The 17699-nt window shown below is 39.1% G+C and overlaps 2 protein-coding genes across 3 annotated transcripts; both read left to right on the top strand.

Annotated features, from left to right (window-relative positions):
* Window positions 1-3073: 3073 nt before the first annotated feature.
* On the top strand, window positions 3074-8283 carry abhd6b (abhydrolase domain containing 6, acylglycerol lipase b). Its single transcript, XM_085443690.1, has 8 exons — window positions 3074-3266; window positions 4716-4872; window positions 5204-5317; window positions 5415-5547; window positions 6989-7146; window positions 7331-7385; window positions 7465-7565; window positions 8103-8283. The coding sequence occupies exons 1-8, from the start codon at window positions 3142-3144 to the stop codon at window positions 8280-8282; spliced, it is 1023 nt and encodes a 340-aa protein (XP_085299816.1). The 5' UTR covers window positions 3074-3141; the 3' UTR covers window position 8283.
* Window positions 8284-8668: 385 nt separating this feature from the next.
* Window positions 8669-17011, top strand: kctd6b (potassium channel tetramerization domain containing 6b). 2 transcript variants are annotated; one of them, XM_085443689.1, is made up of 2 exons: window positions 8669-8715; window positions 14940-17011. In XM_085443689.1, the coding sequence occupies exon 2, from the start codon at window positions 14940-14942 to the stop codon at window positions 15624-15626; it is 687 nt and encodes a 228-aa protein (XP_085299815.1). In that variant the 5' UTR covers window positions 8669-8715; the 3' UTR covers window positions 15627-17011. The 2 variants fall into 2 exon arrangements, with proteins under 2 accessions (XP_085299815.1, XP_085299814.1); XM_085443688.1 differs by lacking the exon at window positions 8669-8715 and adding an exon at window positions 12365-12424.
* Window positions 17012-17699: the final 688 nt, after the last annotated feature.

Genomic DNA, 17699 nt, shown 5'->3' with positions numbered 1-17699 from the left:
GTAAAGTCAACATGTAGACAGGCATCAGCCTGCAATTTACCTTCTATTTGCATAGAGGCGTAGAGTGGCAGACGAGACTGATCAGCTTGAACGTCATCCTGTTTTTCAACAAGCAAAGCAAAAGCTGGTATCAATGTGGGAATTAAGACAAAAATCCTTGTACATAGGTCATCTCATTTATAACTAGTCCTGCATTGTATAGGCTGTCATGATCATAGGATTAAATGGATTAGACAATCCTGGAAAACAGGACAAACTATGCCTGATTCTCCCAGAGCTAATAGATTTCACTTTTTTCACTTCTTTTTTTGAAAAACATTTTTGTTTTTGTTTGTTTTTTTCTTTTAAATTAGAGTTTCAGCTTATTCGCCACTTTTTGGCAAAATATACCTGGTGATGTCAACAGGATTATCTCTGCTTCAACTGAACACTACATAGCTGCAACACAGGTTGTGTCATAAACTGTATTTAAAGGGTTAATCCTTTACGGCTAAGGGCATTTCCAAACATATAGTCAGTTTGCTCTGATATGAATCAGATGCAGAGTGGGGGAACTTGTTGTATTTCTCATCAGTTTCATTTCCTTTGAAAGAGGGAGGGGGAAATGTAAGCCAAAGTACATGTAAGAAAACCGCGGGAGAACCTTCACTCTGCTCTTTAGTTAGATGTGTCTATCGTAGAAATGATAAACACAGAAGGCTCAAATGAAGGTGTGATGCTAGTCCAGGTGAGACCATTGATTCTGTTGAGTTTAATTCCTCCACATCCTAGAATGCAAAGTTGGAGCACATCAGGGTTAAACAAGGTTGCCACCACAAACAAACTGTTCCAGAAATTGTGACCAGATGGACCCTCAGCATCAGAGTACAGACCTTGCAGTCTCTGCTGCTTTGATTTTGACTTTTTCTTTTTTTTCCCCCTCCAACTTTATTGAATTGTATCATGGAAGCGTGACACAAAACCATACAAGCAGAAAATGTACGCAAAAGATACTCTTCTAAAATAGTCAGACAACCCCATTAGTTATTTTCTTCCAATGAATAATTTTACGATTTCTAGTAGTTGTTTATTTTCCATGAAGAAATGTTACTGATCACTTCTGAACTGAGGCTCAAATGAAGGGATTCTTGGTCTTTTAAGCTCCTTCACTAATCGATCCATGCCTGTGTGGTTGTCTTTCTGCTGGGAGACAAACACTCACTGCAGCAACTCCCTTAAAGCAACCCAAACACTCACAGTTACTCTTTAAGGATGAGGCCGAGTGTTTCTCAACACGATCCTATTGGCAAATTTAAAATTTCACAATGAGGTCGTTGTTCCCAGCAAAACAGCTGACCTGTGTGAATGTGTCATCGTGACACGTTTTTGTGTCGCTACATTGCTTTTCTTTTTTTTTGTTCTGCCAGCTTTGCTCCACCAAGTATTCCTCTCAGGACATAATACGACGGCTAACGTGATGTAGTCAAAGCGAGCAGACTGGGAGCATCCCCTCCATCCTATATACACTCAAATATGAGAATCATTCCCATGCAAGGCGAGCCCCTCTGCAGCATTGCCGTGTCCATTTGTTCTGCTCTACTTTGCATGTAGGTCATCTGTAGTGGACCAGAGATGCAGCAGAGTGGCATCTGTGAACTTCAGCCTTTTTACTCTGTAATCCTTGTTTTGTATTGGGTTCAGTTTAAATTTTGACATCGTTTGTGAATAACCACAATGATTAAACCAGTTTACTAAAATCACAGTATAATGAACAGCTCGGGCGTTTTTAGCAGATCTCAGAAGCTGAACGTCACTTTCCCAACAGCAGTTATCAGCTGTTTATTTAACAGTTGTCAGTACTGTGTGCTTTACAGACCTTTAGACTCTGATTGGACTGATGCACACAAGGTGATAAACAGAAAAACACTGCTGATTAATTCTAAATCAGAATCACACCCAGTGTTACTTTGCAAAGTTTAGTTGAGCAGATTTAATCTAGTTGAAAATAACTGGAAAATGTAGTTTTAATTTTTAGGGTTATGATTTATTTTTCTGCTTCATGTTTTTATCTGTATATATTTTTGACACATCTCTATGCATTGGATAAATATAGAAAAATAAATATAGAAATGTACACAGCACTGGGGGAAGTCTGATGAGTCAGCATCAATGCAGTAGGGCAGCATGTCTGCAAAGATGTGATATTCTGTCGCTCACATCTGCAAATGAAATCTGTATCCAATTCCCTAAAAGCCTCAATCCCCACTGAACTGGAAGTGACGACATCTTAAAGTTAGGTCCTCACGACACCCTGTGCAAAGGACCCTTGAAACTTTACCACACACTGCAGGAAACAGTCTGCCTCTATAATGACACCCAGTGGTTAGTTTTAGCCTTAAGCTTCAGCTTGTAATTTGATGTGGCTGTTTGGACTGGCCTTCCTCAGCCTCCACTCTCAGACTAACCGTGTCAGTAAAAAATAGTGAGCGCCACTGCATCTGACCAAACGAGGCACCTTTTATGAAAGTGCACATTTATTTCTGGGATTCGTCCCAGATGGAAGTAAGACAGGTCTGTCATACACACTAAAAAATTATTTTTTCAGTATTTAAAGTCTGATTCAGAACCCCAATTTATCTTGTCTGCACAAAGCTTGGCCTGTGTTCACTTTAAATGATCGACCCAATGATGGAGTGGCCTATTTTACCCCGACGATGAGAATCAATGAGTTTATTCAGAGCAGGCATAATCTGAAACGAATAACTGCCCTCTGCAACAGGCGCTTTTCATTTTAGAAATATTAGTTAACCACTGATACTTTCTGCACATAAAAATAGCAGAAATAAATGCTGTAGAGTGTGCATGCTGTGCACCTATTTAACAAAATCACTTTTGATGCTCCCGCCTGAGATAGAAGAAAGGAGGGGAAATCATCTCAAAGGTAAGTTTTTACAGTTTTTTTTAGCATGTGTGTTTTGTTATAGAAGCGCGCTTTAGTTATTTTACAGCTTGTATCATGTTATTTTGTGCACATGCACATCCTAAAGACATCCCTTTATTTATAGTCTTAACTAAATATGGAAATTATGTGGAATTTATTTAACAGATTTCTCCCCAGAAGGACAATGCGTGAGTTTGTGTTCATTTATTTTCAGTTGAGCCATGGCAGCTGATCTGGATGTGGTGAACCTGTGTATTATTGCTGGAGGAACACTGGCTATTCCCATCCTGGCCTTTCTGGCTTCCTTTCTTCTCTGGCCCTCTGCATTAATTAAAGTGTATTACTGGTAATGTAGATGACTTTCTTGTGCTGTGCTTCAATTTATATTTTATACTATTCTATGATATATTTTTATGTGTCAGTCAGAATGTTTGGTTTGGAATGCTAACTTAATCCAGGATGAGGTTTAATCACATTATTGATGTTTCTATCTGATTGAATCTATGATTTACACTCAACAGCCACTTTGTTAGGTACACCTTGCTAGTACTGGGCTGGACCCCCTTTTTGCCTTTAGAACTGCCTTGATTCTTTGTGGCATAGATTTAACATGATGCTGGAAACATCCTTGAAAGATTTTGGTCCATATTGACATGATGGCATCACATAGTTACAGCAGATTTGCTGGCTTCCATTACCCCACTCACTGGGGCTCTATTGGACTGGGATGTGGGGACTGAGTCATTTGAGTATAGTGAACTCATTGTAATTGGAGCCTGATTCTAGCTTAGTGACATGGTGCATTATATTGAAGCTATAAGAAGATGAGTACACTGTGGCCATAAAGGGATAGTCATGGCAACAATACTCAAATAGGTAGCAATATTTAGAACAATGCTCAACTGGTACCCAGTGTGCCAAGAAAATATTCCCCACACCACTGCACAACTAGCAGCCTGAACTATTAGTACAAGGCAGGATGGATCCATGCTTTCATCTTGTTTATGCCAAATTCTGACCATACACTCTGAATGTCACATCAGAAATGGAGACTCATCAAAGTGGGCAATTTTCTATTGTCCAGTTTTGGTGAGCTTGTGTGATTTTTCTGTCCTTAGCTGACAGAAATGGCACTCAATGGGATCTTCTGCTGTTGTAGCCCATTTGCTTCAAGGTTTGGCCTGCTGAATGTTCAAAGATACTCTGGTTGAAACAAGTGGTTATTTTAGGGTTGTTGTTTGTTTGTTTTTTGCCTTCCTATTAGTTCAAAGCTGTCTGGCCATTCTCCTCTGACATCAACAGGAAATTTCCACCCAGACAAATGCTGCTCATTGGATAGTTTCTCTTTCTGACCATTCTCTCAAAGTCACTTAATCACCGTTCTGCTCCATTCTGATGTACGGTTTGAGCTTTCGCATCTCACCCTGTGATGGCTGATTAGATATTTGTGTTAATAAGCAGTTATACAAGTGTGCCTAACAAAGTGGTGTATGTACATATTGTATAGTGTACCTGGATTTTCTTTGCCCTTTCTTGTCATGCGCTTTGTGGTTTCTAATTTGGAAAGGTGCTCTAAAGATTATATTCATTTATCAATGACATTGTTGAAAACTGTGGCATTGGTTACCTAGCATACTTTGTTTAATGATATTTCTTGTGTCTTAGTTGCTGTGACTATCCAAGAAAAAGAATCTGCCTCATCATTAATCCTTTAAAGCATTTCAGCGAAGAAAGCCCAGATTTGAATTTGCATGTAAGTCTTTGTAGCTCAGATATGGTACCTGCTTGTTTTCAGGTACTGGAGGAGGACTCTGGGCCTGCAGGTGGGCTATGCGGATTGTGGTGGTTATCGCTTTTGTTACTCCTACAGAGGAAAGCCTGGAATGAGACCTTCGATCTTAATGCTGCATGGCTTCTCTGCTCACAAAGACACATGGCTCACTGTTGTCAAGGTTTGGCTGACACTAGACATCACATTTTACTTCCCAATAGCTCATGGGGCTAACACTCAGCTTAAAACTAGCTAACACTCAAACTTTTTGTCAAAGAAAGGCTGAATGTATGCTTTTAGTCAGACATCTATCCAGTGGAGTTATGCTCCATCAGTCACACGATCCAAGAGAAAGACTGGAATTTATTTCAATTTAAACATTAATTAGAAATGATTTCATAAATACATATTGTGCTGTTTATGAAATTCTTCTTAAAACACCCTTTCTTGGCTTGAATGCATTTCTCATATTAATGACATTAAGCGTTCTTTTTTGTCTTCTGCTGCTCCAGTATCTGCCAAAACATCTGCACATTATGTGTGTGGACATGCCTGGCCATGAGGGGACAACACGCACCAACATAGATGATTATTCCATTCAGGGGCAGGTCAAAAGAATCCATCAGGTACACCCAATAGATAGTTTTTAAAATATGTTGGTGTGTTTGTCAGGTGCCTAAATCATTCCAGTAAAACTCTGTTTTTGTCTTTTGTTCTTCTCAGTTTGTGGAAACCATCCGCTTAAACAGGAAACAGTTCCATCTGGTTGGAACCGGCATGGGGGGAAATGTAGCCGGGGTTTACGCAGCCTGCTATCCCTCAGAAATCTGTAGCATGACTCTCATCTGTCCAGATGGTCAGTCAGTGTGTTTGTGTGTCTGTGTATGCGTGAGCCCAATCGTACTATGCTGTGATGAAATCTGTCTGCTGTCAAGGTAACTTTGTGGGGTTCAGTTCTAATATGGTGAGAAAAAGGGAGTACGTTTTAGAGGGAAGACTTGTTTCGGCAATCAGTGCTTAGAGTTGTGGTAATTCTTTAGGAAATGAAAGTCAGTACACTGTCCTCTGAAGTCATGGAAACACACTTTTGTGTGTTCCTGTGTAAACCATCATCAATGAGCCCTTTGTGCTTTGTCCAAAGAGAGGCTGGATGCAGGAAAGAGTGAATATTTTAACTTTAAACAGGCACTCACATTTCTTAATAGACAGATAGAAAGAAATGAAGGAACTTACCAAAAAAACAGAAAAAGAAGTTAGATGTAGGAAGAGCTCCAACTAAGGACTTCACCTCTGTGATCAAATGGAAATAGAGTAGGGTCCTAAGATGTATAAGATGTAGAAACAGAAAATCCAAAGTTTTTAGAATCAGTTGGTTAACAAAATACAGTTAGTTTTATTCATTTTCTTGTTCAAAATAGAGGTAGTGTAATACCATACTATATTTTAAAAGTTTGACAAAATGGCTAATAAAATTAACATAATTCAACATCATAAAGACACATCCTGACATGCCAGATATATGTGGATTTAACTTAATGCTGTTTTCACAATTACTCAACACAAGTGAGTATGAACTTTAATGTAAGTTTATTTATTAAACACATTTCACTGTTAGCCGAATATGAACAATGCAATGTATGAAAATGTATGAAAAACCAAGATATTGACAACGTCAGTGTATTTACATGAGGGAGACTATTTAAAATGTACAAAGTGTTTCTTTTATGGTGGTTTTCCGTTTATCCTAAGGAGGAACGTGTGTGTGTGTGTGTGTGTGTGTGTGTGTGTGTGGGAAGGTGGGGGGGGGGGGGGGGGGGGTGGATATGGGTCAGGCTAACCAGTAGTGCCGCTGTTCAACTGGTTGGCCAAGTGAGCACTCATTCTGCAGCATATGGGCTCTGAAAGTGTGAAGGTTGCTTAGTTTGTTACTTTTTTTTTCATGACAAAAAAATATGTTCAGCTAGACATAATATTTAATTACTAATATAAACCCTACATTCCACCTAAGACTGGATCTGTAATTGGACCCATTATGCAATTAATTTTCCCAGGGCGCAACATTAAATGATTGGGACTGGGTTTATTTTATGCCAAGACACGATAAAGACACTGTTTAGCAAAATATAAATCACATTATTGAACAGAGTAAAGGATAAGGTGCAGGAAAGCCACAATTTATTGTCCCCATATGAGGACAGGGGCTCTCTGGAGATTAAATAGTGCCTTTTTAATAGCAAACCGATTAATACAGAGCATGAAATTAACTTTGTGTCCAAAATCATCATTTTATTCTGCAGGAATAAGACATCCATGTGAGACCAAGTTTGACAATCATGTGCAGGACCTGGAACACAGCAATTACACCCTGAACATCCCGCTGATCCCCACTACACCCGAGGAGATGGAGGATATGTTCAAACTGTGCTCCCATGTTCGCTTTAAAATTCCTCAGCAGGTCAGGCCTTAATTTCAAGTATACATTTTTTTTGTTTTGTTTTATGCGCTAATAATTTGCAATCACGATGTAGACTATAAAAATAACAAATACAGAGTAGTAATCGTCTTACTGAATTGCTTTGTTATTCGAAGCTTGGCTTATTTTGTGAACTTTTTGTTAAAGCTACTTTTTCGCTGATTAGATCCTTCAAGGCCTGGTAGATGTCCGAGAGCCTCACAACACATTTTACCAAGAGGGTCAGTTCACTTTGTATTGAAATATTTCAGTATTTTCCAGTTTAGTGGAAAAATTCCAGTAAATTCTCTTTTTCTTTAGTTTTTATGGAGATTGTAGGTGAGAAATCAAGATACGCCTTACAGGACCACTTGCATCTAATAACCACACCTTTACAAGTGATATGGGGCAAACAAGACCAGGTAAACTAACACAATGACTCCAAGTACATAAATGATTACACAGCAGGTTTTGCGTCTAAACTAATCTGAAGATTCATATTCCAGGTGCACACGTGCTGTACACTGAAAGTGGTGGCTCAGGCTTTCTATTAAAGAGAAACTTTATAGAGCAGGGGTGTCAAACATAAAGCTCGGGTACCAGATTTGGGCTGAGAAAGACTTCAGTCTGGCCCACTGGACGGCTTTGGGAAATATGAAGGTCGTAAATTGAATTGCATTTTTATACGTTTTACAGCTTTGGCTACTGATAAAGACTTCCCCCATGGCCATTTATACTTCACCAAAGTAAATAGGTAACAAATTTTAAAAAATGAAATAACAGAGAAGTTCCTTTTTCCCACTATTTTTCCTCTTCGATTAAATTCATAGATAAACTTCTTTACACTGACAAAAAGAAGAGTTTCACTGGTCCACACCACTTAAGATCAAAGTGAGCAGTGCAAAGTTAGTTTGGCATCCCTGTCATAGACATACTGGTAATCATCTGCATTTGCTCAGGTGGTGGATGTCTCTGGAGCGGCAGTGATTGCAGAGACCTTGTCTGAATGCAGAGTGGATCTGCTGGAGAACTGCGGACACTCTGTGGTGATGGAGAGGCCTTCTCGGACAGCCAGACTCATTCTGGAGTTCATCATCTTGCAGCAAAATGCCAGAAGTGGCACAAAGAAAGCCACCTGACCTAAAGACTTTTCATCGTTTCATGTTATTCTAATGCTCCAAGTGCTCCTGCTTTTGTATAGAAGATGCAGACACCTCACAAAAATGTACAATTAAGATAGTAAGAAATTATTGAAGGCTTCCTGCATTTCTTCAGTGTGAATGAATCACATTTCTGTTATAACACAAGCTGCATGACGATAATAAAACGACCATGCGTTTATGTGTGAGCGTGATTCACTGAGAGGCGCCTGCAGCTGCACCAGGACCTCCCTCCTTCTCTTCCTTGATCCTCCTTGTGTGCGCAGTCTTGGTTTAGCTCGGAGCCGAGCACAGTTACCCAGTGCGACCAGCGGTAAACATCAGTGACTCTCAAGCTGCACCGTTAGACACCAACCACAGGCTTCTGTCGCTGAATAAAAACAAACACACAAGTACGCACGAAAGAGAGCAGGTAAGGCATGGTTTTAGCTCATGTGTCACTCACTGCTCGGTCCTACTAAGACCCTGGCGTTAACCTTAGCAGTAGGAGCAGCTAATGGGATGCTAGCTGCGTTAGCTTGCTAACCAGAAGCTAGCAATTAGCTAGATTAGCGGGTTGTATGTTAACTTGTATGCTTTCATTGTGTTTCACGCCACACAGCTCTGTGTATCCGAGCTGGGTTTGTGATGTAGTAACGGTACTGAACTTAAAAATGCACTTCGGGGCTTGCTGTAGCAGCTTGTTAGCCAGTTGGCAGCAAATACTGCAAAGGCACTGTCGACTGGATATTTTAAAGAAACATTGGTTAGCTGGCTTCACTAGCATGCAGTGAACCAATACACCTTAGTTAAATGTTGTAAGTAAAACAGGTCTGTGTGGGCAGTTTTATATAGGGTGCTTATCTGCGCCAGGTTTAAGTTTCAAGTTGAGTGCTTTTGTGGTTTCTGCTATTTAGTCCCGACTTTCATGCTTTGAAAGTGAAATGTTAAGTTTATATTTAAACAGGGAAGCAGCAATTGATAGAACCAAGCCTTGTATTTGCTGCTCTGCAACCAGCCACATTATAGTAGCATAACAAATGAGATGGGGAGTACTAAGGGTTGCTTAAAGGAAATTAAGAATGAGGACTGTACCGCGTACGTTATTTGCCTATAGATGAAAGCTCAGATCATAAAACCAAATTCTGCGAGTATAATTTACATTAGTTACTCTCTTACTTAGAACATTGGCTTACTTATACTTGCTTTATTACTTTAAGTATACAGAAATATGCAGATACTCTAAGTGTCTCCTTGTGGTACACAAGTTGGGAAAGTGGATAGTAGTGCTTTATTATTTAAATTGGCAATTTCCTTTAAATTAACACGCACACATACATACATACATACTAGGGGTGCAACGATATTCGTATCGATATCGAACCGTTCGATACAGTGCTTTCGGTTCGGTACGCATATGTATCGAACAATACAAAATTTGTAATTTATTTTATCAACTTTCCTTCTGACGATGCTGTCTGTGTTGAGCGCTCAGTGAATCTGCGTTCGACTACTCCGCCTAGGGTCGACAGTGCAGCCTAGGTGGAGTAGTCGAACGCAGATTCACTGAGCGCTCAACACAGACAGCATCGTCAGAAGGAAGAGCGCAGGGCAAGCTAGCGAGACAGAAGTTAAGCTCCCCTTACAACATGGACCTCCCCCATGGACCACCCTCATTCAGATCTGGCCTTTGGAATTATTTTGGTTTTCATGTGACGTATGACCCTGAAGGTAAGCGAGTCATGGACTAAAGTAAAACAGTATGTTGGATGTGCCATGCAATGCTCAATTACATGGGTGGGAACTAGTGTGTTAGCGCAGTTAGCTCGTTAACGTGTTGGCCGTCTAGCCCCATGCACGGGGCGATCGGCGGTAGCTCGTTAACGGAGATTTGCCGTGCTGTGGCGTTAAGGTCATTTCAACGAGATTAACCTGAAAGCACTAGTGGGAACACAACGAATATGACTGCACATTTACGCCGACATCATCCTAGTGCAAAGACAAGTGGAAGCAGAAAAAAAACAAGCAAGCATGCTACTAACTTTAGCCGAGTCATTTAGACAGCTGTTTAATATGCTGCTGAGAATATAGCCCAGAAGAAGCGGATAGTATAGCTTTTATTTTGGAAAGAGACATTTCTCTGTAATAAACTCTCTTTTCCAAAGATGAGTGATTCCTCAATCAGATACAGGGCTTGCAATATCGCTAGCCCGACGTCCTGGAGCTAGCGATTTTTTTTCAGTCGGGCTACCAAAATCTATCTCTGCCCTGCCCGTCGGGCTTTTGTTGGAAGGAAAAATATATGTCAATGCTTTTGCATTCTTTCGGAAATGTAGCTGGGTAATTATGTCATTGGCATCGATGAGCCACTGTCAATATGTGACATATTGAAATCGCGTTTGAATTTGCGCTTGTTTTTTTGCTTTCACTTTGCAATCGTGCGAACTGTGTATAGAGAGCGACAGCACTGATCTGTGAGTGATGATAATTTGTGCACCAATTCCTCTGACATCGTCTTATCAATCGTTAGCTTACTATGCAAACATGACAAGTGAACTCTCCCGCAGCTTAAACATGTGAGAGGTTGATCGCGCAGAGAATTGCTGAGCGTTATGTGAGTGCGTGTGTAAAAGCAGCAGGATATATATTTGACTACGATGACCTGGATGACTGAGAACCTTCACAGACAGATATATATTTTAGTTCTGCTGAGCCAAATAAGACAGGTCAGGGTGAAGAAGTGACAGCCAAAGAAAAGCTTACCACAAATCGGAGAAGTTATGACAAATCAGACTATAAGGCAAAAAGAAAGTGCAGCTTTATGGTTTCATGGACAAAAGAATTTCTGTGGCTGCAATATGATGAGCTAAATAACCAGGGCTGCACATAAGTGGTCCGCAGGTGCGTATTCGCTGTCAAAATAAAAAACACGCACAAGGGTTAGGGTTAAATTTAAAAACTGTACTTTTGAGTTAAAATATATATTTATAATTTTAATAAATGACAAATTAAAAAGGCATGAACATTTTTTTTGTATCGAAAAAATATCGAACCGTGACACCAAAGTATCGAACCGAACCGTGAATTTTGTGTATCGTTGCACCCCTAATACATACATACATATACACACACATATACACACACATACATATATATGTGTGTGTGTGCGTGTTTGTGTGTGTTTATAAGCACTTCCTTTTTTGGCTCCTCCCTTGGAGGTTGCCACAGCAGGTCATCTTCCTCCATATCACCCTGCTGCACCCTAACATCCTCCTCTGTCGCAGCAGTGCAAATTGTTTTACTACACTCAGTGAATATCAATGAAATACTGTATAGTGACATCTGGTAACATTATTATTGTCATTTGTATTTCTTTAATCCCCAGTTGATCTTGTTACTTTAATGATGGTTTAAGGACATTACTGTTTTTATAGCGTATTCTTATATTCCCTTTTCTGTTATTCTTGACCCTGATTGGGTACAGCTGGAGAACTATGTAAAAAAGAATAATGTCAGAATTTCCAAAAGAACAGCCAGATTAGTAAGGTTTATGACAACTATCACGAGTAACTGTGGAGGCTAAAACAAAAGCCTGTCATCTCGTGTTTATGCAGAGTGGCTTTTGAGATTATTTTCTTTAAATTAAATAAAATCCATACTTAGAAATTCAGACTTGTGCTGAGCACACAAAGCACTTCAATGCCATGTTGGCTTTGGGATTAAGGTTCAGAGCTTCAGCTCCACCTGTTCCTGAATGCAAATTTAATAAAATCTTATCACAAGAGTCCCAGCATCTACTAACATCCCAGGCTGCTGACTTCACAGTAAGAGGGTAAAGTCACATTGAAAATAACACCACTCAAATCTTTTGCACAGTCTGTTTATTTACGCTTACCCTTACTCAAATAACTCAAGGCATGCACACAGATGCTTAAGTCTGTACTGAAAAACCTCATTTAACCTAGAACAAGACTGTGTCCGTCTTGTTCTGCATATGAAGTCTTGTTACAGCTGATGTTAATATCACTGTTTTCTCACAGGTGAAATCAAAGTGAGCTGATCCTCATTCGTTCCCTCTCTATTTTGGTTCTGGCCAAGCTGCTATTCTTCTACAAATGGATAATGGAGACTGGGGCCATAGGGTAAGAGACACCTAAGAAACCTGACATGTGTCTGACAATGGATCACATAATCACATAAACTTGCTCTGTTGCCACTTTAGCTGAAACTAGTTTAGTCTAATAAAGCAAATCCTGCATTAACCCTTTAAAGCCAGTCGGAGCAGGCACGCTCTGTTTTGCGTAACTATTTTTAAATCCCGGTAGCACTGCAACCACGTAAGCTATCGCAATAATTTTTTTTGCATATGAAACCGGAGGCGTTGTACTTACATCTTATGCCATCAGCTTGTCCTAAGTCAAAGTTTCCTTCCACATATAGTGTAACAGGTATTACAATTAAACAACATGAGATGTGCATTAAATTATTGTCTCGACGACTTTGGACCAGTATCAGAAAGTTCTAGGTAAGACTATGGAGCCTTGAAAGGATCAGCAGAGAAGGAACCACACAATGATAGATAAGATGTGATTTGAATAGAAACTGTATTGAAAGTTGTAAAGTTTACAAACCCTGCCTGTCTAAAGCCGGCTTCCTACAGTGCACAAACGCACATTAAAGGGCCCAAAAATAAAATCAAAACAACATCCTCTTTAAGGAAATTCTCCAAAGAGTTTCAATTAAAGAGCTTCCGCTCCCGTTGCTCAGTCCACTTCTCTTTAGAAAGAGAAATTAGAGTTCCTTGTGTGTGTGTTTCTGTCCATTGGTTCTAACACTACCCGGGTAGATTTTTAAAGTGTTAGTCTTATCTGTATCAAGGAAGGTAGTAATAGTCCTGAGGTTCGCTGAAGATGGATCCCACGGCTGGCCACACCGCACTCGGGTCCGTCGACAGTCACTCTCTTGGGATTGGCTCGCCACTGAACCCACAGGGTTCAGATCTCAAATGATCCAGTCCTGGTCAAAAACCAATCTATGCACACAGTGCAGAGTGCATACATTACTATTTTATCTATGCCTTTTCCATCACTCATCTTTCAGTCAAGTATAACAAATTATTTTAGTTATACAATGTCTCAACCATCATAAAATAACTTGAGTTACATCACACAAGGTCTTAGTGCAACAGAAAATATACCTTATATTTACCCTTTTGGGAATAAATAAACTTATAAGATTCACTCTCCCATATTTATCCTTTTAACAGCTTGCTTTTAACTGTTCTTCTTTTTAAGATATTTCAACTTGAATTATTTCTCAGAAAAATATATCAACTTCTTTAAACATTAACACATTCAACAGAGTAATGAGATCCCTCACATTTTATAATCACATTTTATGAACTTTTTGCATCTTCATCAAATGAATTAACTTCTAAGTCAACAAAACTGAAAGGGTGCATTTAAGCACTACATGACAATATTACTGCTTCTCCAACGTTTTGGAAAGCTAACAAACTCAGATGAATCACAGTAATGTTAGAACACAGAGATCGCTAAGCAGTAGCTTAATACTAGCGGTTAGCTGGGCACATTCTAATGTATACTTTAGCACTTAAAATTAAACATCTGCACATCAGTGATCTTACAGTACTTTAAACATAAATATCACAACTCCAACTGGTTTTGTTTTTTAAAGCAGAAAATATATTAACAGCAGTCAACTACATGTCTTTATGGTGCTAACATTCATGTAGCATCCCTTACCGGAGCTCGTGGTGAGATAGCTCGTCCAGCTGACGCAGCTTCCCACGGCCGTATTTCACAGATCTCAGATCCAGGATCTTTCAGCTAATTTGGCGGTTGCCTCGTGAGTAGCGGTTGCCTCGTGAGTAACGGCTTCCACAACAGGAAATGTTGACTAACAGAAAGTCATCTCAAGGCATACTCACCTCCTAGCGGCGGGGAGGGAAAATTACACCTCCAACCTTATGCAGCAGCACAACCCACAAATCTGATGTGGGTTACAATAGCTTTGCAAAAACTGCATTAAAAAGCACTTGCAGCAACAAAAACATAATATTCCAGAAACACGCTTTGCCAATCCGATCAGCTATTTGTAACACTTCCTATGTCCATCAGCGTGAACTATCCATGTCCTCCATGTCCTGCCCGAAACCGGAAGTGATGTCATTTTGCGGAAATGTAGTTTTTTACCATCAGGGCCTTATGAGCCTATACTGGTGTTTTTAAAAGTTATGTTTGACTTTATGACTTTGTGTCGTTTCTGGGATGCTTAGGACTCATATTGCACTGCTGGAAATAGTTTATTTTGATGCATATGCTGCTTTTTTTTGCAAATTTGCATTATAATATTTATTTTCGTTTTTCCTGCAGTATATAAAAATTGGTGTATTTCAAAAATAAAACTATGAAGATACTTAAAATAAATTTCGTGTGGTGGGAAACTATTTTGTGCAACTTTGATGTTTAAAAGGTTTTTGATTTATTTTTTTTTTTTGGGGGGGGGGGGGGGGGGGCTCTAGATTCAGTGACTTGTATTGTGTCCACTCATGTTTTACCATATTTTTTTCATTGTAATTTTTTTTTTTATATAGTTCCAATAGCATGAGCTTGACAGGTTTTTCTTTTCTTTTAGATGACTACTCCTGTTACCTTGAACGTGGGAGGCCACCTATACACCACCAGTTTATCCACGCTGCAGCGCTATCCGGACTCCATGCTGGGAGCCATGTTCCGAGGAGATTTCCCTACAACCCGCGATTCCCAAGGGAATTACTTCATCGACCGGGATGGAACACTTTTCCGGTACATCCTGAACTTCCTGCGGACATCTGAGCTTACCCTTCCTTTGGACTTCACAGAGACGGACCTCCTGAGGAAAGAGGCGGACTTCTACCAGATCGAACCTTTGATCCAGTGCCTCAACGATCCAAAGCCGCTGTACCCTCCTGACATCTTTGAGCAGGTCGTGGAGCTTTCCAGCACTCGGAAACTGTCAAAGTACTCAAACCCTGTTGCTGTTATCATCACGCAGCTAACCATAACTACTAAGGTTCATGCCCTGCTAGAAGGTATTTCTAACAACTTCACCAAGTGGAACAAACACATGATGGACACCAGAGACTGCCAAGTGTCATTCACCTTTGGACCATGTGACTATCACCAAGAGGTGTCCCTAAGGGTTCACCTGATGGACTACATAATGAAACAGGGCTTCACCATTCGGAACACACGCGTGCATCACATGAGTGAGCGTGCCAATGAGAACACGGTGGAGCATCACTGGACTTTCTGCAGACCCGCTCATAAAGTTGAAGACTGAGTTTACGTAGCACAATTGTTATAGGTGACACTACTGCTGGATTTGTCTTTTATATTACGCAAATCATGATTTTAAAAAAGGAAAATCCAGAAAGCAAAAATCAAAGAAGATGTGAATTTGGATTTATTCACCTGTTCGGGGCTACAACTTTTCCTGTGCTATCCCTACACATGTTTATTAGAGTGCAAGGCCTACCATAGAAACATGGGATTTTATACATATAGGGACATTGAATCGTCCCTATACTAAAATAGTGTGGGTAAATTATTATTATAGGAATAACGGTGGCTTTAAAAAGAAAAAAGTCTTTAGAAATGAGGTCATAAAGAAGGTATGATTTGAGTCTGCCTATGCCGAGTACCTTAATAGTAAAAAAAAAATAAAATGCATTCATACGAAGTTAAGCCACAATTTGTAGAAAAAAATAGAACTGTAGAAGTTAATTTAAAATTATTATTGACTCCAGACACATCACTAAATGTTTTTGTAAGATGTCAGGAGTATACTTTTTATAATACTAATAATATGAATAATAACTTATTTAGCTCAGTAGCTTCTTGGTCAGTTTCTAGTAGATTTTGAAATTAGTCTCTTAGGTCTAGCCCCTTGTATGGTACTATTTCTGAAGCCCCCAGTAGTTGTTGCATGTGTCTGACTGTTTTGTGTATGTATATTGTACATATGTCCTGTGCGCGGTTTAAAATACACCATACTGTTACTGTTCATATCACCAGTAATGTTTCCAGCCATCGCAGCCAAAATAAACCCATCTGTGTATTTCATTTCATTAAATTTGCATAGTTTCTCATTTTAACTCTGATGTTTAGATCTGATGTAATTTGTCAGTTCTAACATCAAGGCTCCGTGCAGTCGTGTACAAAGTCACTATAGCTGTTATTTGGAGGAAATACAGTAGAACATCTATGAAACACAATGATTCATCTGAATAATAAAGCGTGTATATGTTTAACATTAGGTGCAATAGTTTTGCAAAAATATTTTTTAAAACTGATTTTCTTCACAAAACAAGCCATCTTGATTTAATTGTATATTCTTTTTATGTACATTGTAAAACCAAATACTCAAAGTACTTAAATTAAGTAATGTAACTCTTTCACAAGAACCTGCTACTTAGTAAAATTAAATTATATTATTTTAATTTATTTTAATTTAATTGGCAGACCTCTTTGGAAGGGTTTGATTTCTGGGGTTGATTTGACCCCAAACATAAATGACATTAGTCTTTAGTGTGATATAACAGCTGGATTGGTTTAGATTCTGAGAAAGACAATGGAGTAAAAGTAAAATGTCTGTCTTTCATCAGTTGCTCTTCCTGCACTAACATTATGCAAGGTTTAACAAATAAATTTTTATTTTTGGTTATATGTATTTTTTTTTTAAATGCACTCAGTGATCCACCTTCAAAGGGGTTCAAACAGAGCATGCCCAACACATTCTACGCCAGACTTGACAGCAGTCTTATTGGACCGATGATTTTTTTTCCCAAATACTATACAGGTAAGTTTTGGCAGAAATTTTTAAAATTCACAAATGAAAGAGCTTTATCATGAACATCAAACTGAGATTTTGAATTCTAGCATTAGCCCACGTTGTCTTAAGTTTTTGCTTTCCACTTTCTTTTCTCCTGCCTTAGAACTCAATCTTCAAGATCCACTATCCCACCTCTGCACATATCCAAACCATCCCTCTCTATTTGTCACTTGGGTTGATTTGCTAAGTATTTTTTAATTTAATTATTAAACATTTTACTTTTATTTTAGTTAAATGTAATCAAAATATTGGAGGTGTGATAAGCTTCAACTTTTAAGTTCTACTAACTTCTTTTGGTTTGCAGTGTACAATTTCCTTAAAAACATGAAAAACTAGGTCTTTCTCACCAGTCTGATGTACATTTTCAGGTCCAAAATATAAGGAGATATAATCATAAAATTAAGTTTTGTGTTTATTTTATTTTTTGCCTACACCAGGTGGCATTTTGTTGTTGCTGTTGTTGTTGTTTTTACTTCTCTCCACTGGCTCCCTGTGGTTTTGACCAAAAACTAGATTACTATG

Source organism: Copadichromis virginalis, linkage group LG20, assembly GCF_057382275.1.
Source record: "Copadichromis virginalis isolate Kocher_CV1m ecotype Utaka linkage group LG20, C_Virginalis_male_GT1.1, whole genome shotgun sequence".
Lineage (NCBI taxonomy): Eukaryota > Metazoa > Chordata > Actinopteri > Cichliformes > Cichlidae > Copadichromis > Copadichromis virginalis.
The sequence above is the reverse complement of the archived record's forward strand: the minus strand, read 5'-3'. Positions and strand labels throughout refer to the sequence as shown.